Source organism: Pogona vitticeps, chromosome 2, assembly GCF_051106095.1.
Source record: "Pogona vitticeps strain Pit_001003342236 chromosome 2, PviZW2.1, whole genome shotgun sequence".
Taxonomy (NCBI): Eukaryota; Metazoa; Chordata; class Lepidosauria; order Squamata; family Agamidae; genus Pogona; species Pogona vitticeps.
Window position 1 is genome coordinate 15,328,030 of NC_135784.1, and position 22,929 is coordinate 15,350,958.

Consider the following 22,929-nt stretch of genomic DNA (forward strand, 5'->3'; position numbering starts at 1 on the left):
AGACTAGAGGTTAACACACAGCTATACCACATCCTGATTCAAAACAAGGCAGGCTTTTTATGCCTCAAGGCTCCACGTTAAAAAAAAAATTCATAAAGAAAGAGAGAAAAAGATTTAGTTAGGAGTATCCAGAAAATGAACTTTGACTGGCTTTCCATTTTGAAAGAAGGCATTCAAAAGATGCAAAAAAGAGAGGCCCCGGACACTAACTTATATTTTTTGGCAAAGAAACAGAAAATCTCCATGCCTGAATAGGTATCCTATATGTGTGTCACCTCATTCCAAGTTAAACTGGGTCTGCATTAATTATTGCACCCAAATCTTGCAAATTCTTGGATATTTCCTTTTAATGGCAAAGTGTCTAGGGTTTCGTATCAAAAACACAAGAGACGCGAATCTTGGTAGCAAAAGCTGTTGCTCGATACCATCTATCATCCAACCTTTCATCAAAGCAGTGACCACGCGAAATGTTCAGTCTCAGAAATAAAAAGTACAACGGCTCATCAGAAATACATCATACTGGCGGACCTTCGAAAGAAACACCCGTTCCAGAGTTTGTGTACATCAAGAACACAACATCGCTGGTTGACAAAAAGGACCATCATACAATAAAGAAGCGACCAAGTGCCATGTCGCAGGTACAGTATTTTAACACACATAAGGGTTTTAAAATCTTATTTTCTTATATGCTTCGTCCTATGTGTTACTGAACAGCCAGAGGCAGAGAAGATAGTAAGCTCATTTTAAAAAGGTAGGAAGCTGATTTTCCGATGCAAAATAATTTGTGTGCTGTACTATCTCCAGTAACAAGACATATATTCTGAGGACATTCAGCACTCTGAGACTCTCCTTCTTCCCCTCAAGGACGCATCTCTAGTTCTCATATCACTTTTTATATCTAATTGTCTCTCATTGTATTTTGTAAAGCAAAAAAAAAATAATAATAATCCCTCATGGTGATCTTGAGCCAAAGTTTCAGCTGACAGGAATTCCGAGTCTTCGTCAGTCTCCTCTTTATTCACAGACCTGCAAAACCTACCATAGAAAAGAGGGTTGCATGCATGTCCTTTCACTGAGTTTGGCACAGGCAATCCGAAGGCCCCTGTGGGACAGTGACACAGATTTTGGTCTGATCCAGCAAAATTTTGCTTTATGTTCCCACAAATGAATGAAAATTGGACCTAAGCAAGGCAGTCGTCATGCTAGGGAGCAAACAGAGAGACAGACACAGGCTAGCTTTCTCTTCCTTCCCTTTCCCCAATGACTTCAGTAAGCCTTCTGGAAGACCAACAACAACCACAAAACCACAACCCCCAAGAGAGAGAGCGCGATCACACACCATATGAAGGAGTCAACCATCAGCTGTGCTGTATGGGAAACACGACTTCTTAAAATTATGCTGAGGTGGATACAAAAAAAAAATCCGTATCTATTGGATTGTAATTTGAGCGGCTTCTCTTTTCTGTGTGGGCCGTTTGGGGCCTTACAGAGCTTTGATCTCCGCCAACCTGTTCGCACAGTCCAGAAATTCGTACGGTTTCTGCCTTGTATGAATCGTCTGATGTGCAAGGAAACTTCTCTTCTCAATAAAACTTTTCCCGCACTCCGGGCATTTAAACGGTTTCTCCGGGGCGTGAATCATTTGGTGCCTGTTGAAACTTGACCTGTGGGACATGCTCTTCCCGCACTCCAAGCATTTATAGGGTTTCTCTCCCGTGTGGTTCACTTGATGCGTAAGGAGGCTGAAGGCACGGCTAAAACCCTTCCCACACTCCAGGCATTTATAGGGCTTCTCCTTGGCATGAGTTATTTGGTGCCTATTGAGATTTGAACTCAGATTGAAGCTCTTCCCACATTCAGGGCATTTAAATGGTCTTTCCCCTGTGTGAATAATTTGGTGCCTTTTGAATCTCGACAAGTCAGAGAAACACTTTCCACAGTCCAGGCATTCATAGGGTCTCTTCCCTGCGTAAACACTTTGTTTTCTGCTCTGCTCTGATCTCTGACTTCCATTCTTCCAGCTTTCTACGTATTCCTGGGGTTTCTCCGCAGTATGGATGAACTGGTGTACAATGAAGCTCCTTTTGTCTATAAAGCTTTTTGTACACACCGGGCATTTATGGGGCTTCTCCCCGTTGTGAAGCCTTTGGTGTCTGTCACGGCTCGACTTGTGGCAGAAGCTTTTTCCACAATGAAGGCATTTATAGGGTCTCTCCGCACGGGAATAATTTGGCTTCCTCGAATGAATCGCTTGGTGTTTACTGAGGTACGACTTCTGATTGAAGCTCTTCCCACACTCCAGGCATTTGTAGGGCTTCTCTCCTGTGTGACTCCTCTGGTGTGAAATGAAGCTGGCGTGATAGCGGAAACCTTCTCCGCACATCAAACACTTGTACGGTTTTTCGCCTGTGTGAATCCGTTCATGGGTCCTGAGCAGCCTTTGCCAGCCAAAACTTTTTCCACACTCCATACATTTATAGGGTTTCTCTCCAGTATGATTCCTCTGATGGGCGGCGAGGCCCCTCTTCTCTGTAAAACCCTTTCCACACTCCAGGCACTTGAACGGTTTCTCTTCGGCGTGAATAACCTGGTGCCTCCTTAGGTGCGGCTTCCGCCTGAAACATTTCCCACACTCGAAGCATTTGTAGGGTGCTGCGCCCGTGTGGCCCATCTGATGCACAATGAAGCTTCCATGGTAACGGAAACCTTCTCCACACTGTTGGCATTCGTAGGGTTTTTCCCCTGTGTGAATTCGCCGATGGTTGTTGAGCAGCCTTTTCCAGCTGAAGCTCTTCCCACATTCTGGACATTTATAGGGTTTCTCTCCGGTATGATTCCTCTCATGGATAATGAGGGCCTTCTTCTCAATAAAGCCTTTCCCGCACTCCCGGCATTTGTACGGCTTCTCCCCTGAATGAATTATTTGATGCCTGTTGAAACTAGATTTGTACGAGAAACTTTTCCCACACTCTAGACATTTGTGGGGTTTTTCTCCTCTGTGCTTCATCTGATGAACGAGGAAGCTTGCATTATAATGGAAACTTTTCCCACACTCCCGGCATTCGTACGGTTTCTCCCCTGTGTGTATTTGCTGGTGGATAACAAAAATATTTTTCCAAGCAAAGCTCTTCCCACACTCGAGGCATTTATAGGGTTTCTCTCCGGTATGCTTCCTCTGATGCGTAAGGAGACCCTTCCTCCCGAGGAAGCCTTTCCCACACTCGAGGCATTTATATGGTTTCTCCCCTGTGTGAATAACTCTGTGGATACTAAGGGTTGATCTGTGGTTGAATGTCTTTTCACACTCCAGGCATTTGTGCAGTTTCCCTCTAGTGTGTTTCATTTGATGCGCCACAAGACTCCTCTTCTCCACAAAGCTATTGGCGCACTCCAGACATTTATACGGTTTCTCCCCGGTGTGAATAATCTGGTGTCTGCTCAAGCTCGATCTGCGAAGGAATCTCTTCCCGCACTCCAGGCATTTGTATGGCTTCTCTCCAGTGTGAATAATTCCATGGGTGTTGAAGCTCGATCGGTGGCTGAAACTCTTCCCGCACTCCAGGCACTGATATGGTTTCTCCCCGGGGTTCTGCTTCGCCTGGTTCCTTGGACTCTGCTCTTCCCACTCTAGACGCCTGGCTCTTTCTAACGCCAGTCCATTGCTTTCTCCTTCATCCTCACGCTGCCAATGGCCCCCACCTTGAAAGAAAAGAAGCTGCTTATTAGAAGGCAAGAAAAACACACGATCAAGGAACTAGCACCATTCTCTGCTATTCTGAAAGAGGGAATGAATGAGGAGAAAGGATCTGGCCAAATATTTATTGAAGCTTTTTTGCAAACTTGCATGCTGCCTTTAATAAGCTGGGAGGGACCTTCCTGGGCTGAGGTGACCGTCAATTTATCTGGCACTAGCCAATTGTTCTTTCCCTTCCTTCATTCCAAGAGAGCCCCATTTCTCTGCTCAGTGCTTTCCCCCTCTTTAAAGTATGTGGAAGTCTGCTTGTTGAAAGCAGCCATGTTTGTCGGTTTGCTATTTAATCTGTTCAGTCGTAAGTAATGAAACCTTTTAATTCTTTTCCTTACTAATGCCTCAGAGTGAGTTCATGAGACTGTAAGAGCCAGTTAATGAGAAAAGGGGTGGCCTGCTCTGGGGAACTGGAAGCTATGCTGCTTTGTGAATTCCTGTACAGTGGTGCCTCGCATAGTGATCGCTGTGTTGAGCGACGAAATCACTTAGCGATATGGGTTTTTTTCACTTTGCAATGATCGTGGGGAAGCGATCATCGCAAAGCAACCCCTTTTTAACAGCTGATTGCCGCTTTCAAAATGGCTGCCCGCTGTTTTTCCTCGCTTAAGAGGCAGCGAAAATGGCGGCGCTATGGAGGATTTTTGCTTAAGGTGAGTTTTTAAGCCCATAGGAACGCATTAATCACTTTTTAATGCGTTTCTATTGGCTTTTTAATTTCGCTTAGCGATGAAATTGCTTAGCAACATTTTTTCCAGAACGGATTAACATTGCTAAGCGAGGCACCACTGTACGTCTGCTGTGCAGATAAGGAATTTAACCAGGAATTCAAAACTCTGCAACGCTATTAACTTCTGGGTCGGGGGGGGGGGAGAATAATACATGGTCCTCCAAATGTTTTTGGGTTATGATTCCCCACAGCTATTGCCAGCACAGGCAACCATGAGGAATGATAGAAGTATAGGTGTAATGGAACCATGGTTCACAGGGTCAAAGCCACTAGACTTCCTAAGTAGCCCAGGCTATGACACCCCCCAAAGACTTCTCTATTTCCTCTGAACTTAGCTGCAACCCATGCAGTTGCTGGGAATTTAAAAAAAACTGTTGTAATGCAACATACCTTATTTCCCCGAAAATAAGACCAGGTCTTATATTAATTTTTGCTCCAAAAACCACATTAGGGCTTATTTTCCAGGGATGTTTTATTTTTTTCATGTACAACAATCTACATTTATATGTACAGTCATGTCATCTTCTTCTGGAACATGGTTACAACTTTCCAAACCCCGAATTCCGGCCCGAATTTGTTCTGACTCCATTTCCTGTAGAACCACTGGCCCAAATCTCTCCATGTCCAGCAACGGAGCACTCCTTAAATGAGCACTTCCTGTCCAGGTCGCCTGCTCGTAGTGCATTGGCCACCCAGCTGTCAGGGATTTTAGCCCATGGAATTCTTCACCCAAGTCACGGCCTCTTGCCGGCTAGGCTTCCACGCTGATTTCTCCCCATTCTGTTTTCAAGGTAGCCATTGATTTCCATGCACCGACGGTCCTGGAACGGCTTGTTCAGTGCAATATCAAGAGTCTGGAGAGAGGCCTGCGGAAATCATTCTCTGTCTTTAGCACGGGGAGTGCCGGCTGAATCCCCGACTAGCAGACCCTTTTGGCCGCCTCGCAAAACAAGTAGCAGCATTCAATCGACCCACACCCTTGTCCTTGCTTGTGTGCACCAGGCTTTTTTGGGTTTCAAGAACATAAATGCCTGAAAACGTCTTCAATCTGATCTTTCTTGCCTTTCGCGATGATTAGAGGTGGGGGTTTTCTTTCTGTCCAGAATTGCCAAAATACAGGTAACACGTGCACTTTCGTAACCCGTGGAGGGAATGTAGATTGACGAGGCACCCCTGCGATCCGTTGTCGTTCGAGATCCTTGGCCCATAAACACTGCAGTTTCATCCACAGCAATCAGGTTGGAGAGTTGGTATTTAGAAAAGTCGATGCTGTCGACAAAGAACTTGAACACAAGAGCATGTTTAACAACTCCAATTATCTTACAGCTTGAACAATGCCGTCGATCTTCTTAGAGACAGTGCATATCGGTGGAGGAAGCTATCCATCCAATGTTGTGATGCTTTGAATGCTTCTGGGGATATTTCTAACTGTGGTGCGATCGCAAGGGCAAATGCTTGAATGTCCGCCCTGCGCACAGCCAAAGCCTTTGCTCTCCTGTCAGCAATCCATTCAAAGAGGATGTCTTCCAGATCAGGAAATAATCGCTGCCTACCTGACCCACACTTGCGCTTCTTAGCATTTCCCTCGTCCACCTGCTGACTGAGGTTATCGTACTCTGCTCGCCATTTTCGGACCATTCGGAGATCCAACTTCTTCTCTTTGCAGAAAGCCGTAAGATTCTTTCCCCAGGAGTCTTCCACGATTCCTTTCTTGTACTCGACGGAATAGCTCTTTCTCTTGGCACACATCTTGTCTGGGGGTCAAAATATTATTCCCTTTAAGTCCACCATTTCAGCAAGTGTCAATTGAAGACTTACGAGACAGGAGTGGCAACAGAAATGATGATAGTTAAGAATGATGGTCCACACAAAAGCGATGAAAAACTGCAGTCACCAAAATTCAGAAAACCTTTATTTCACATGAGTGCATTAAGTACGTCCGTTACAAGACACCACGTATTGAATTATAAAGATTCATATTAACGTAGACCAGGGGTCTCCAAACTACGTCTCGCGGGCCACATCTGGCCCGCCTTGCCTTTTTATCTGGTGCGGCGAATGCCGCAGGCTCAGGTTTGTTCCCTTCAGTCTGCATGGAAAAGACAGTTGGCCAAGGGGATGCGAAGAAGACGATGGAGGAGGAGGAGGCAAGCCAGCGGCAAGAAGCAAGCCAGGAAGGAAAAGGGTGGGAAGGTGGTGGTGCTTGTGCTTTGTTACGGTAGCCTCGCCTGGGCATGCACGCGCGTAAGAGAGAGGGGGAAGTGCATGCACTGCACAAGCGCAAGCCCCAAGAGCCATTGGGAACTTAGGCCTCGAGCCGACTTGATGCCAAGGAGCAAGTTCCTGGTGGCGTGCATCTCCTTCCTCCCTGGTCACCCAGCCCCTCCATGAGCAGGGGGGGCAGGGAGAGGAGGGGAAGAAGTTTTAGGTCTCTCTCAAGCGCTTGGAAGCCAATTGAGAGGCAGCCCTTGAGTGTCAAGGGTCCTCGCAAGGAGACCCAGGCTCACAGGCTGTGGCGAGGGGGAGAAAGAGGGTTGGGTTGAAGAGGTGTGAGAAACATGCACATGGGAGAAAGCAGAGAGGAGACAGAAGAAAGGAGAGGGGAGTGGTTATAATGGTGGCGATCCTGGCGTTAAGGGCCCCAACACAAACTGGCCTCAAACCCCTTCTGCCGCAGGACCAGACAGTTTCTGTCTCGTTTCGGGAACACACTTGCTTGTTGAGGTGGTGGTGGGGAAGGGCAAGTATGGATCCCGCTGTCCCACGGAGATGAAATGGGACTCAATCCCGGTTGCTGCACAATAAGTCCCTGGTGAAGGATGGGAACTGGGGCTTATTTTTGGAGTAGGGCTTATATTACGAACATCCTAAAAAAAATCATATTAGGGCTTATTTTCAGGTTAGGTCTTATTTTCGGGGAAATACGGTATTATAGGATGGTTTGTTCTTAGATGTGTAATGAAGAGACACAAACTTTACAAAAAAACTGCCCATTGTTAAAGATACGTGCCGATACAGCTGCGGAGCTATGAGGAGAGTTGCAATCAGCTCCTGTACAGTGAGGGACGGTGGGAACTGGAGGCCCACAACATCTGGAGACACACACAAATTGCCAAACCCCCGATTCTACCGGTTCTCATTAGCTCACAAGCAAGGCATTTAAAATGTGGGGTCCTCTTCTTAAGAACTGATTCTTCGGGTTCAATTTTATACTGGCCCATAATGATTTTAAAAGTCTTTCACTTAATGGGGAGATTGTTACGAAGACATAAGCTTGGCTATACATGATAAGCGACAAGGCACGGTCACAGCAAAAGACCCGCAGCAACAACACTGCAGCCTATACACTCTCAGTAAATCCACAACCTAAAAGCACGAAATATCTTCTGAAAATGTTCTCACTTTACGAAGCTCACCGGCCTCTAGTATAACAATCACTTTCTCTGCCTTGATCCTACTACACAAAAGGCATATTATATAAAGCTTAAAAGCAACCTCATTCCGGCTCCTTGGAAATGAAAACGAGAGAAATTGGAGAAAAAACATTCCAAGGAAATTTTGGGATAGAACGAATGGGTCTTGTCCTGGGGGAAAAAGAAAATAGATCTGGCCGGAATGCCCTCAAGGCAGGAAATGGGATTTCGAATCCAGGACAGCCAGGAGGGGAAGGCAGCCATATTTCTGCGCCTGGACCCAAAACCAGCCAGCCTTCTTACAACTTCTGCCTCTGCACCCTTAAGATGGATCTCTGGCTGGAGAGGTGGGGCTAAGGAGTGAGGGGAGTGGTCAGAAAAGGACAGGGCGGGGCCAAAAGGGTGCTTGCCAGGGGCGCCCCCTAGTGTCTGTCACTGGAAAAAAATACACACATTTGGAGAAGTCTTAGGATAGAAAATAGGGGTCTAAAAGTACAGACACCCTAACTGATAAGCCCCAACATGGATAACAGGGAAGAATTCAGACTGAGAAAATCTAATGGGACAGGGGGAGAAATAAGTGTGCATGATTGGGAAGAGACTGAAAGCAACGTGCATGAATGCAAGTTGTTTAAAAAAGATTTTAAGGTCTGTGTTGGCTGACAGTCCTATCTAGAAGACGTTTCCGACATTCTTATAAGGTCTCTTCCTTATCCAGAATTCGCCCTAGAGGACTGAACCTTCGGTGGGAAAAGGAGAGTCTCCCCTCATTAATTACAAATTGTACCCAAGTTAAAGCCAAAGAATTAGGACCACTCAGGGAGAAAGGCGGGCTTAAATAAAATAAAATAAAAGCAGTAAACAAATGTCCATGTTCAGGGGCAGTGGGCCAGTAAAAAGCCAGCTGCTCAAAAGCAGCCACCAGAGAGAAATGATGGCCGCCCACTTGATTTGAAATGGGCAAGGTTGGAAGAGAAGGACTTTAGACAAGGAACAGGAGGAAGAATGCAGAAATAAACAGCATTTATTTGCAGCTCCGTGTTCTACCTGGTTGGTTTTATAAAGCTAGAGGAAAAGGGATTCTTACCAAGAGAGGCCACCATCCCATAATTCTGCTCCATGACTTCCTGGTGCAGGGCCCTTTGGTCCGCATCCAGCAGCGCCCACTCCTCCTCGGAGAAATACACAGCCACCTCCTCAAAGGTCACCTGAAAGGAGCAAAGGACGGGTGATCACTGCACACAACTGACTAGCTAACGACACCCATCAATCACAGTGACAGATCATCTCCCCCTTGTCACAACAATACATCCCCCCAAAAACCCACCCTGATCACCATAATCACCCAATCTCCTGAAAAGGACAAAAAGCAGATCCCACAGGTACAAATACTCAACTATCCCATACACAACACCAGAACACAGAGTTCTAACTCCTGTCCTCTGAATATGCCGGCCACAGAGACTGGCGAAACGTTACGAAGAAAAACCTCCGGAACACAGCCAAACAGCCCGAAAAACCTTCAACCATAGGTCCTCCTGATCTCAGAGCAGGGCTGGTTCTTCCCCACTTCAGCCGACACTCCCAGGGACAGCGTTCTAGAGGGACGCCCATGGAGATCCAAATGGAGGAGAGGCAAGGCTCCAAAGGGGGCCTTCCCGGCCTTCCTAGTGGGTAGCTTGAACAAGGGAAAGAGGCCACTCTCCAGCCAAGCGAGGGGGCCGGTGGACAAAAGATAACCCTCCCAGCCCTCACCCCAGCATGGTTTCCCCGGATGATTCCCCTACCTGATACCGCTGTGCAGAAGCCGCTTCCTGGGTATCCACGGGAGGAGCCAAGCTGGCCCACATGGCCGATGTCCTTGGTCCTCCTCCTGTAAGGGGCAAAGAGGGTACGGAAGATTAAGAAAAGGGAGTGTCGGGCATCCGGGGTGTGGGTGTCCTTCCCAGACTCATCTGGGGGAGGGGCCCTCAAGGACACGCTTCACCCATCGACCCACAAAGGGGTCACAAACTATTACGTAAGTGCCACAGATGTCCAGTTTTGAACCACGGCCTTGGAAATAGCTTCAGAGTCAATGCAACCACCCTTCCCCCACTGCTTCAGAGAACCGACCACTCCAGCATCCTTGATGGATGGGAGGCCTATCTTGGCTTAAGAACATCCAGGAAATAAGAGGCCCCCACTTTGCAGGGCAGGAATTTCCTCCTCGCTGTCTGGAGAGCTCATCGGTTTTAGGTCTCTGGCTGCGGAGCCAGAAGTTGGGAGTTCAATTCCCCCACTGAGCCTCCTGGGAGAAGAGCCAGCCTGGGTGGCCTTGGGCAAGCTGCACAGTCCCAGAAATACCCTCCCCCAGAAGAAAGGAAGGGGAACCCACTTCTGAATTTTTGTCTACCTATAAAACCCTGAAAAAGAGTCACCCTAAGTCAGAAGTCGACTTGGCACATAATTATTATGATGATTTCATTGGGGGAGATGGAGGTGCACCCTTTCTCTTGCTGGAAGGAGAGAAAAATGAGCCTCTTTCAATGTCCTAGTGCTGATGAAACAAAATACTATACCCACCAAAGACTAGGTTTCTGGGCGAAGCACATATTTTCCATATACAGTGGTGCCCCGCATAGCGAGGTTAATCCGTTCCGGATTAACCGTCGCTATGACGAAACATCGCTGTACGGAAAGGGAAAACCCATTGGAATGCATTAAACTTCATTTAATGCCTTCCAAATGGGCCCTAAACTCACCGTTCAGCGAAGTTCCTCCATAGCGGCAGCCATTTCCGTGCCCTCAGTAAGCGAGGGCAGGGCGCGAAAACGCTGCGCGCGGCCATTTTGGGGCTTCCGGCGGCCATTTTGGAACCACCGAATAGCTGATTCCCCGGCATCGCAATGCGAAGATCGGTAAGCGATATTTGCCCATAGGGGCCATCGGTATGCAATCGCATTTGCGATCGCAAAATCCGCATCGGTATGCGGATTCGTCGTTCAACGGTGCACTCGTTATGCGAGGCACCACTGTACTTGACAGGAGTTCATGCCCTGTGAACTCTTACCCAGGGAGGTGACCCCTCCATCCTCTTCCTGCATGACCCGGATGGAATTCTCCAACCATGTTTTATTCGATGGCATGTTCTGTGCTCCAAGAATACAAGTGTCCCTTTCCATGTCCATCCGAAAAAGCTGCGAGAAAGGGAAAGGAACAAAGAAAGATGGATTATGTAAAGGATGCAAGACAAAGCCTGAAGTGGATGAATGAAAAGGCAGGTGAACAAGAATAGAAACCAACAAAGTATTCATATAATCTGCTCCTTCCAAAGAAAGAAAAACTGTTCTGATAAAACTCTTATTTCATGGTAAGGCTAGCTCCGTAGTTTAGGTATCTGGCTGCATAGCCAGCGTTTGGGAGTTCAATTCCCCCACTGAGCCTCAAAGAAGAAGAGCCCGCCTGGGTAGCCTTGGGCCAGCTGCACAGTCCCAGGGCGCCCTCTGGAGGAAGTAAAGGGGAAAACCACTTCTGAGTACTCTTTACCTGGAAAAATTCTGAAAAGGGTTGCCGTAAGCCAGAAGTAACTGATGTCACATTAGTAAAATTAATATTAATAGTATTATTAACAACAACAACAAGAATAATACAGATAAGACATGGGAAAGAACAAGAGATGACATAAAGTTTAATCAAACACACCATTTCAAGGCATCCCCCAGGATTGAAGGGAAACACTAGTGTTTGTTACTACTAAATATTTACCATGCTATATTTCCTTCTTTTATGTCTCATGAAGCCAACCAATCCACGAAAGCTCACATTAATTTTTTTGTCTTTTTTTTTACTTTTTATTTTTTTTCCCACCTATAATGTGACTGATAATAAAATTCATAAGCGGCTAAGATGGCGCCGATGACGGACGGCTAGCGCGTTTCTCCGCTGCCTCCGTGTCTTTTTGTTGCCTCGGTTCGCCTCTTGGTCTTCCCTCTTTCTTCCTTTCCTTTCCCCCAACACTCCAACACTTCTTTTTTATTTTTTATTTTTCTCTCTCACTTCTCTCTAACTTTCTCTGTTTATTTTCTTTGTTCATTTTCCCCCTGCCTTCCCCCACACATACTGCTGACGCTTCAAAGTGTTAATACTTACGTATAAAGCCCTAAACGGTTTAGGGCCTCGATACCTGGCGGAACGCCTATTCCCACCAAGTTCTACCCGGATCACACGGGCGAGCCAGGAGGTGAGGCTGAGGAGCTTAACGCCGAGGGAGGCCCGGAAAGAGAAAACAAGAAATAGGGCCTTCTCGGCAGTGGCTCCTCGCTTGTGGAACAACTTACCTCCTGGTATTCGCGGAGCTCCCTCACTGGGCACCTTTAAGAATCTATTAAAAACCTGGATGTTTCGGCAGGCCTTCTCACCAGATTATCTTTGATTTTCTTTTCCCTTTTATTGTTTCTTTATTCTAATTCTTCTGTAATCTGTTGTTTTATTTTATTGTATTTTATATTTGTTGTTGGCCGCCTAGAGTAGTCCATTGGACTAGATAGGCGGGATATAAATTAAATAAATAAATAATAAATAATAATATGTGCTGAAGTATCAGTTTGAGTCGGTGTATTTCTCAGTGACGCTCCTCAACTTCTCCCCGAAGGCAAGCTTCGAAAGGCCTGGATCTCCAACCTCCAGGGAAAGGTTCCTACGTACTTCCTGGTTTAAAGCTATTTCTAGATTAGCAGCAACATGGCACAAATCCAGTTAGCTCCTCTTATCCATAAAAAGAGACAGAATACCCTGGTTCGGGACACGTCTGTTTTTTTTTCCACAGTGGTGTTTTGGTTTTCATTAAAAGCTAGCATCCCAAAGGGGAAGGTGGCCCATTTCCTCCCTGGATGATTTCCATTAAAAAGGTGGAAAAATTTAGGATAGCTTTAGGATATCGAGCATCATCTTCTTAGACCCTTAAATCTGTCAACAGGAAAGCTTTCTCACCTGCTCCTCCTCTTGCTTCTTCTCTCCCATCTGATCCAGGAAGAAGCCTTCTGCCAGGGCCATCATGAGGCAACTGGTCTGTGCTTCACCGTCTCTCATCCAAGCCTCCATCTTTGGGGGAAGGAGGGTCTAGAGTTTCACCAGAATCACCAGATCCAAGATCTGAGTCTTCGTCTGCTACTCTGGCTTGAACCTCTGATGGCAAAGATCGTGGTGTCGGCTGCAAAACTCACGGGGTGCCCTCTGCCTCATGGCCACAGGCCTTCTTCAAGAGATGGTGGCGTCCATTTTAGCTGAAACAACAACAAAAATATCTTGTAGCACCTTCAAAACGAAAAGGTTTAATTTGTAATCACTTTTTTGTAGGAGGTGGCCCACATCTTTAGCAACCAACTACCAGGCAGGAATTGAGGCCTCTTCCTACAGAGTGTTGTCTATTCATCTGTCTTCCTTCTGGGGTCCAAGACCTTTTTTATTCCTCTTCTCTCAGGTTACGCCATAAAGCAATGGATTTGTGAGGACATTAAGTCCTAGAAATCCCACATTCTCCCCACACACACACACCTCTGAAAAATCTGTGACTTAACTATCATTACCAAATCAAGCCTGAACTATCACTGGAGGCAAAACATGGTGAAACTGAGGCTGTCCCACTTTGGACACGTTGTGGGAAGGCAGGGTTCTCCGGAAAAGGCAAAAAATGCTTGAAAAAGAGGAAGGCAGCAGGAAAAGAGGAATGTGAGATGGACTGACTCTCTAAACAAAGCCATGGGACTTGAGTCCGCAAAAAGCTGAGCAGGGCTCTTGAAGACACGCCATTCTGGAGACCGCTCATTCACAGGACTGGTATAAGTTGGAAATTACTTGGTAGCACGTAACAGATGTGAGGAAACTCAGAAATATCCCTTTTTTCCAGACTGCCGTCTCCACAATCCTGCAGCCAGCTTTTTTTCTGGGAGTCTTTAAAAAAAAATTCAAAGCTTCCCAGCTCTGATATTACTGCATTCTCCCTCTCTCCTTTTCCATTTCTTACAATGCCTCCTCCCTCAAGCCTCCATCTGTCATCAAGAAACATTAGGATTTACATTACATTATTTCTATTGGAGCCTGAATATGGCGGACTAATCTTAAGGCTAATAACTGTGAGCATTTCTTTCTTTTTTTCCAGGCATAAGATGATCCAGGAAGAACAACTGGACAGGATGGTGTGGGTAAGTTTTTTTTTTAACCTTCTGGTATCTGTATATATATCTGGTATATTTTAGAGCCAGCATGGTGTGTAGAGCTTGGGAGCACTGCTTTGAGATCTCACACACCCAAAAACTAGGAAACCGGGGCCAATCCCTGTCTCTGCCTGGACTACCTCACAGGGTTCCTATAAAGATCAAGTGGGGCAGAGAAAGACAAGATATAACCCATGTTTCCCAACCTGGGGTCCCCAGATGCTCTTGGACTACAACTCCCAGAAGCCTTCTCCACTAACAGTGCTGGCCAGGATTACTCGTCGTGCAAAAACATCGGGAGACCCAAGGTTGAGAAGCACTGACGAGGATATGAAGTGTAATGGAAGAAATATCAGTAATAAATTAAACGAGCAACATATATCGGCAAATCAGCACATCAGGAGTTTCACTGAGGGAGATTTTTTTTTTAAAAAAAAAACATTTTTTCAAGCAGCAAATTCACTGCCCCATCCCCCCCACAGATAGTGGGGGGGGGAGTTCTTCCCAGATTTCAAAGCCAGTTCTAGAGGCTGACACCTCTTTCCGAATTGCTCTACAAGAGATTGAAGCAGTTCTCTCTCTTTGGTCCTCCCTTTTATCCACAGCCCTGAATGACCTGATCTTTAGCTAGGTTGGGGGAAGAGTCTGACCCGATGTCTCTTCAGCTCATGGTTTCCTCCAGGTAGAACATTCCACGCTCCATAGGGGTCCTCTCTCCACCTATCAGCCAGCCATCCCCATAACAAAAGGACTGCGGATGCCTCAGCCTTTCTCCCCCCATGGAATCCTTTCTTACCCCAAAGGGGAGAACATTCCTTTCTTCCCCTAAAGAATGAAGGCAGATGGCCCAGCTTTCCTCCACTGCACCAAACATCCACCTTCAGCCGTGATGGTGGGAACCTGTATCTGTCCTTCCAATGGGCTTAGACTCCGAATCCCATACACCCCCAGCCCAGAAGAGCTGATGGGCAAAGATGCTCGGAGGGCTGCATCGCAGGACACCTTTCCTACACCATGATCCGGCCGGACAATCCTGAGAATAGATTGCATTCAAGGTCAGACTGCAAGGGAGGTGGAAAAGTTTCTATGGACGTTGATGGTTCTTGAGCTTACAACACGGCAGTTCGAGACGCAAGGGCAATGCTTCCCATCCTTGGGACCCCAGATGTTCTTGGACTACAACTCCCAGAAGCCTTCCCCACCGCCTGTGCTGGCCAGGATCTTTGGGAGTTGTAGTCCAAGAACATTCGGGGACCCAAGGGTGGGAAGCCCTCTTCTAGGGACAAAACAACCTCCCCTGCCCTCCAGGACCCACCTCCCTCCTCCTCTCAGGGAGAACAGGTTTCCTACATACAAAATCCACTTCCCCCCCCCATTCCTCCTAGGGTGGGAAAAGAGCTAAAATAAATCCATTTAATCCACCCAGCAAGCACGGGATTAAATGGAGCGGATACCAAAGGCAGAAAGAAGACCAAAGGATAAAAGAAGAAAATTAGAATTAACAGCACGAAGCCCCTCTTTATGGCTAGAGGGGGGGAGCTAGGACACTCATCCCTCCCCCCCCCGATCTTCTTGGGACTCCAGCTCCCATAACCTACAGGCACTGCGGCTGGTGGTGACGAATGATGGGAGTTGTAGTCCAAGGGCATTTGGCTTCCCCAATGGAACAAGTGAGCTTTTCCTTCTCTCTCCCCCACCCAAAAAAACCAGGCTTCCCTGTTTTCAGGATCCATTTCCTGCTTGGCCTCTGAGCCGGCCTTGGCTCCTCCGGGCAGCGCCTCTCCAACCCCTTCCCCCCCCTCCCCGCCCTGCACCCCATGCCCTCCTCCCCCAGTTTGGGGGTCCCTTGCACCCCAATGAAGGAAAGGGGGGCAGACCTACCAGACCAGCCAAAGGCGACCCTCCCCAAGCACGGGAAGGAGCAAAAGGGGGCGCCCCTCCTGCTCCGCTTTGGAAACGAGGGCGCAGCTCCAGCCCCCTCCGCCTGGGCTCCCCCTCCAGGGACCAGCCTCTGGCTTCTCCCCCACATGGGGGAGCAGGGGGGGAGGAGCCTCAGTCCTGGACACGCCCCTTCCGGCGCCTCGTTCCACTCCAGCCCTTCTTCTCTCCTCTCTAGGAATCGACCGCCCACGTTCTACTCTTCTGCCTTCTTTCCCCCCCCCCCCCCCCCGAGGTTGTGTTGCATATGGTCCCCAACGTCGTCGGGCCTCCCGATGTTCTTGGACTACAACTCCCAGAAGCCTTCACCGCCACCTCTGCTGGCCAGGATTTCTGGGAGTTGAAGTCCAAGGACATCGGGAGGCCCAAGGTTGGGGACCACTAGGATTGGTGTGTTCTTTATGGACTACCAATTCCAGAATCCCTCAGGCAGATTTGCTTATTGGAGAATTCGGGGAGTTACTAGTGTACAGTCTAAAAAATGTCTCCCCGCCCCCTCATCCGCCCATTTTGCTGCCTGAGGAATTCTGGGAGTTGGAGTCCAAAAACACCACTTTGCCCACCCCTGTTTCTGAGGCAAAGGCATTCAGGACTGGGCCATCCATACAGTGTGCAAGAGCGAATTAGCATCCCCCCCATTTTTATTAACGTCTGCTTCATATTAATGGGTCATTTTATCTATGATCTGAATTGATTTGAAGAGAAGTATCTTGTACAGGTATTCGAGTGATACCTTCATTGGTTTTTAACAGCTCACCTTAAAAGTTTCATCCTGAGAACTGCTTTTAGAAGGGCACTACAGTATATAAATAGACAAAAGCTTTAGACCGCAAACACCCCAGCAAGCATGGCATTAAAGTAGTTTAGGTTGGGAGCTGATGGGAGTTGTATTGTAAACAAGTTACAGTAATTTCTCTCCCATCTGTAAATAAATGCTTCTACTGTTATAATTCTTTTCTAAAGGGAGATTATATTAAATATAGTACAAGGCCAAGCAGTTTCTACCTGAAGGGTCACAGTCGAATAGACACGACAGTAAAAGAAAGCCCTCTGAAGAGGGAAGAGGAAAGGATGGCAGCTGCTTCTTTGCACTGATGCCTTAAGCCAAGTTATGGACTATTTACTTCTGAATAAACCATTATAAGCTGACGTGGCATTCTTCCTGGCTGTACAGAAATACACCAGGAGAAAGCTAACCACAAAGGACTCTGCCCTTTCTTTTTTTAGATTCCCGAGACTTGGTTTTCCTCCCCAGACATGAAATACCACCAGTCCTGATCATGGCACTTGGCTTGCTTGGGCAAATGATTGTGTTTCCAAAACCTTTAAAGTGTGTGTGCATGTATATTTTGTGGAGCGTTTTTATTTTAGTTTTTAAAAAACATCTGTGGTCTGTGTTTCTCAGAACTAGAGCAGGAAGGGACCCTAAGGATGATCGAACCCAGCCTGTCGAGGAGGCACTGGGGGGGGAATCGAACTCCCGACCTCTGGCTCCACAAGCAGTATTTGTTACTGACCATGTCACAATGAGTGTGTTCTGGAGGAAGGATGGCCTGACGTTAGCACCAGCTACAGCAACAGGTTCCAAACATTTTGCCACTCTGCCCTCTTTTCTATTTCTGACTTCATGTTTGATTAACCTCCACTTCTCTGTTATCACCCTTTACATTTCCAGATAGCGCCGCCATTTTCGCACCCTCGGTAAGCGAGGAAACCGTGCGAAAATGGTTGTGGCAGACATTTTAGGCACCCGGCGGCCATTTTGGAACCGCCGATCAGCTATTTAAAAAACATCGCTTACCGATCATCGCAATGCGATGTTTTGCCCATTAAAACATTGCAATGCGACTGCATTAGCGGTCTAAAAAAATAGATCGCTATGTGGATTCGTCGTTAAACAGTGCACTTGTTATGCGAGGCACCAGTGTGTGTGTGTGTGTGTGTGTGTGTGTGTGTGTGTGTGTGTGTGTGTGTGTGAGTGAGTGTACACACACACACACACACACACACACAAATCCACAAATTAAACTAAAAATAAGTGCCAAAACGTGGGAAAAATATTTTAAATGTGGAAATTAAAAAAAATAGTTTAAGTTGTTAAAATCTGTTTTCTTATGTTGCTCTCCTGCTTCCCTAACCCCAGCCAGACATATTGTCTAATTTGGAACCAAGGAAAGAGATGGTGGCACCCTTTATTGTCAAGAAAGCACGATGTGCTGTCAAATCAATTCTGACTTATGGCGATCCTTTTCAGGGTCTTCCAGGTAGAGAATACTCAAAAGTAGTTTCCCATTCCCTTCTTCTTCTGGGGTGTCCTGGGACTGTGCCGCTTGCCCAAGGCCAACCAGGCTGGCTCGTCTCTTTGGGAGGCCCAGTGGAGGATTCGAACTCCCAACCTGTGGCTCCACAGCCAAATACCTAAACCGCTGAGCTATAATAGCAAGGGATTTAAAAAACTGTTTACCACCATAGTCACATTTTAAAATAAGTATCTCTTGGCCAATACAGTATATTGTTCAAAAATAACGAGACTTTATCTTTTGTTACTTAGACCAAAATCCTGTTGCAAAAATCACACACAGAAGACAGTAACTCAAGCAGCTGATGCATTCTGTCCTGTGTCTATGACCCACTGGGTTGTGAGGCAATTCACATTGCCTAAATGCTCACAAAAATTGGGCAATTCACATTGCCTAAATGCTCACAAAAGAGCATGAAGTAGCTGTACAAGGCACAGATGGCTGCGCTTGAACCATGAGACATTCCTTCTCCACCATAAGAGTAGGGCCTTATGTTTTAAATGGAAGTTGTTACCTCACTCATCACTATAAGGTAAATATTATTTCTCCCAATAAGCAAGACATCCATTGTAACTCATGTTATTAACGTACTGGCCCAAATCCTGTTGCGCAAATTCAACCCTCATAACTGGGGTGATGTCACTGCCAGGGGAGATTGCCAACAATTAAAGAGTTACTGCTTCTGTCCAACTCATACGCAGCGAGAATCAGGAGAGCCCTGGGATCCACTTTTTAATAACTGGGTGTCTCCCTCTGCTTGGAGACACCATCAAACTTATTCAGGGGTAATTTTACCCAACAGGGTTTTTGCCATTGTGTAGGGGACCAGAAAAAGAGAAGGAAATGCTCCCTCTTCCCTCTAGTGGCCAATTCTGATAGCGCACCTTGGAAATATTTACCGTACTGTATTACAGTGGCGCCTCGTTTAGCGATTGCTTCGTTTAACAATGTATTCGCTTAATGATGGGTTTTTAAAAGAATTTTACGCATCATTTAACGATGTTTCCTATTGGTGATTTTCGCTTAGAGATTTCGGGACCATGCTTCGCATAGCGAATGCATTTTGGGTCCCCTGTTTCGCTTAACGATGTCCATTTTTGCAATTTTAAAAGTGTCTTAAAATGTTCAAAAACTGTTTTAAATGCTTGGAATCATTAGTGCACCTTCTAAAACGTGTGCAAACTTAATTTGGCTTTGTTCTGACTCTTCGTTAATTTTTGGTGAATTTTTTTTCCATCCATTGAAATGCATTGAACCCAAATTTGACAGCCTGTCAAACGGGCACTTCAATGTATTCCAATGGGGGGAGAAAAAATTCACCAAAAATTAACGAAGACTCAGAACAAAGCCAAATTAAGTTTGCACATGTTTTACAAGGTGCTCTAACGAATCCAAGCATTTAAAACAGTTTCTGAGTCTTTGTTAATGTTTGGTGAATTATTTTCTCCCCCACTGGAATGCATTGAAGTGCCCGTTTGTCAGCTGTCAAACTTGGGTTCAATGCATTTCAATGGGGGGAAAAATTCACCAAAAATTAACGAAGAGTCAGAACAAAGCCAAATTAAGTTTGCACACGTTTTAGAGAGTGCACTAACGATTCCAAGCATTTAAACGTTTTTGAACATTTTAAGACACTTTAAAAATAGCGAAAACGGACATCGCAAAACCATTGAAATGCATTGAATAGGCTTCAATGCATTCCAATGGGGAAAACATTGTTTCGCTTAGCGATGTTTCCTATGGCGATTTTCACTTAAGGACAGCAATCCATTTCTATTGGAACAGATTATCCGGTTTTCAATGCATCTCTATGAGAAAACGTGTTTCGCTTAGCGATTTTTTCCCAAAGCGATGTTTTTTTTGGAACCAATTAAAATTGTTAAGCGAGGCACCACTGTATTGAGAAACAAAACTCCAAAGAATATTTCTCTTCTCAGGAAAAAAAAAAAGGAACAGCCACCATCAAAATCCCTCTTAAAATGCTTTGTAAAAGTAACTTTCAGAGGTATCTAGTAAGAACTGTTTACATTACTCTTTAAATAAAACCACAGTGTTGCAGGTAATCATGTTACTTATTTTATTTATTTTATTTACAGTATATGCTGCCTTTCTGCCCCTACTTGTAAGCTGTTACTCCATAGTTCTGTGTAAAGGTGACTTTAAAGTGACAGTTCCAACACAAAAGGAGTAAACCTATTCCCCGTCAAGTTAGAACCAATATAATTGAATTACATTTTTCTTGAAAAAATGAAGTAACTACTTACTTCCAAGCTCTGTGGATGAAAGCATTACAAAGTATTCAGAACTGGGGAAAGGAATTAGAAGGCTTCATTAGGAAGGAAATTTGTGATGTTTCTACTGTAAACAGTAGAATAGCTATCAAACATGACAGGGTGGAAAAACAATTAGAAGAACTCATTGTACCACAAGAGCACTAAAAGGCAGCAAAAGCACTTCTTCAAAATTTGAACAATTTCTACTTTTATAAGGTTAGTAAATTATGTGCTGTCAAGTCAGAGCCGACTTACAGCAACCCTAACAGGACTTTCAAGGTAAGTGAGGTATTTAAGGAGTGGTTTTATCAGTTTCACATCCCCCAGTGATTTTCCATGACTGAGCGGGGATTCAAACCCAGGCCTCCTAAATTCTCGCCCATCACTCTATCAACTATACCGCACTAGGAACTTTTTATATAAGGTTAGGAAGAGTGGAAAGAAAAGCACAGACAGAAAAACCTTTTAGTCGGTTCTCGTCTCAGGATTCGTGGGCCTAAATCTGACTGCTCATCCCAGCCAAAGTAGGCCCATGGGACCAACTGGGCTTACCTAAGCATTGCCTGTTCATTCATCAACAGATTCAGTGGGTCTGCCCCATTTCGGCCTAGCAATTGGCTGGGGACAGTTTGAGGCAAAATGAGGCTGCTACTCAGAGAGAAGCTCTCTTCACGCTCCAAATATTCGTAAGGGTTTTGCCCTGGGTGAATTCCTTGGGGCAAATGTAGGTTTGTGCCCTCACAAAACCCCTTTCCCCCCTCCGGCCATTGGTACAGCTTATTCCGCCTATGAAGCCGCTGGTGGCGAACGATGCTGCCGTTGTGCCTGAACCGCTTCCCACATTCCAAGCATTCGTAGGGTTTCTCCCCGGTGTGTGTTTTTTCATGTGAAAGGAGGACAAACCTCCACCTGAAACTCTTCCCGCACTCCAGACACTGGAACGGTTTCTCCCCCATGTGGATCCTTTGATGGGCAATGAGGGATTTGCTGACGCTGAAGCACTTCCCGCACTCGGCGCATTCGTATGGTTTCTCTCCAGTGTGACGGTGCCGATGGTGGGCTAGGCTTGCGCTATGGCTAAACCTCTTTCCACACTCCAAGCACGTGTACGGTTTCTCCCCAGTGTGGCTCTTCTGATGGACAATGAGGTTCGATTGCTGAGTAAAGCTTTTTCCACACTCCAGGCATTTATACGGCTTCTCCCCTGTGTGGATCCTGACGTGGGAACAGAGGCTTGCCCTGTGACTAAAATTCTTCCCACATTCCTGGCATCTGTACGGTTTCTCTCCCGTGTGGACTCTTTGATGGGACGTCAGATATTTAGCGCTGCTAAAGGTCTTTCCGCACTCCAGGCATTTAAACGGTCTGTCCCCGGTGTGGATTTTTTGGTGCGACAGCAGGAGGTATTTCCAAATAAAGCTCTTCCCGCACTCCACGCATTTAAATGGCTTCTCCCCGGTGTGGATTCTCAAGTGCCTCTGAAGAGTCGATTTGTAGCTGAAACTCTTGTGACAGTCCGAACATTTAAATGGTTTCTCCTCAGTGTGGATTCGCCAATGGGTGATAAGGCTTGATTCGGAAACGAAACCTACTCCGCACATGTGACACCGATGGCTTTCCTTCCCTGTGGCGACATTGTCTTGGGCTGGGATTTCACAGACATCACCACTGGGAGAAACAGATGCTTTGTTCCCCTTCTTCTGTTTTACTTCAGAAGACATGGCCTCTTCTGTCTGTCTAGAGTCGGCACTTCCTGGCCTTGTTTTTAATGGTTCTTCTTCAACTTCCACCTCCTGTCCATCACCTCCTGGGGGGGAAAAAGAGAGGCAGAATTTGACATTGCCGGAGAAAGAGGTGGAATCGGAAAGCAGCAAACTCCTGCAACTGAATGAATTTTGAAAGAGAAGAGGAACGGATATTGACATGATTTGACCCTGATTCTGTTGTTAGCATTTGTAGATCCAGTGAAATCAGCTGATGTTCTTCATGTCCTGTCAAGTCAGTTCTGAATTATGGCAATCCTTTCCAGGGTTTTCCAGTTAAAGACTACTCAGAAGTGGTTTCTCCTTCCCTTCCTCTGGGGTTTTCCCCGGGTCTGTGCAGCTTGCCCAAGGCTGCACAGGCTGACTTTTATCCGGAGAGGCACAGCAGGGAATCAAACTTCCAACCTCTAGCTCCTCAGCCAGAGACATGATTTATCTCCTGTACCAATGTCAAATCTCCCGTCTTCTAGTCTTTGCTGCTCCTCTAGAGGCAGCAAAGGAGGAAGAGAGGAAATAAGTGAAGTTTATTATAAACACATTTATTCCAGGGATAATTTAAAGAGAATGTCAGTT

At 46.2% G+C, this 22,929-nt stretch overlaps 2 protein-coding genes across 2 annotated transcripts in view; both read right to left on the reverse strand.

Annotated features, from left to right (window-relative positions):
• Nucleotides 1–329: 329 nt before the first annotated feature.
• Nucleotides 330–16,223, reverse strand: LOC110070270 (uncharacterized). The gene is made up of 6 exons (XM_078387446.1): nucleotides 15,964–16,223; nucleotides 12,860–13,152; nucleotides 10,941–11,067; nucleotides 9,676–9,761; nucleotides 8,976–9,096; nucleotides 330–3,699 (listed from the first exon to the last, which is right to left on the reverse strand). The coding sequence occupies exons 2-6, from the start codon at nucleotides 12,968–12,970 to the stop codon at nucleotides 1,484–1,486; spliced, it is 2,661 nt and encodes an 886-aa protein (XP_078243572.1). The 5' UTR covers nucleotides 12,971–13,152; nucleotides 15,964–16,223; the 3' UTR covers nucleotides 330–1,483.
• A 4,150-nt stretch (nucleotides 16,224–20,373) lies between these two features.
• The window catches only part of LOC110070271 (uncharacterized), a 31,133-nt gene continuing 28,577 nt past the window's right edge, over nucleotides 20,374–22,929 (reverse strand). The window contains 1 exon segment of the mRNA XM_078386791.1: nucleotides 20,374–22,400. Within this exon segment, the coding sequence (XP_078242917.1) occupies nucleotides 21,142–22,400 (1,259 nt within the window). The 3' untranslated portion in view covers nucleotides 20,374–21,141.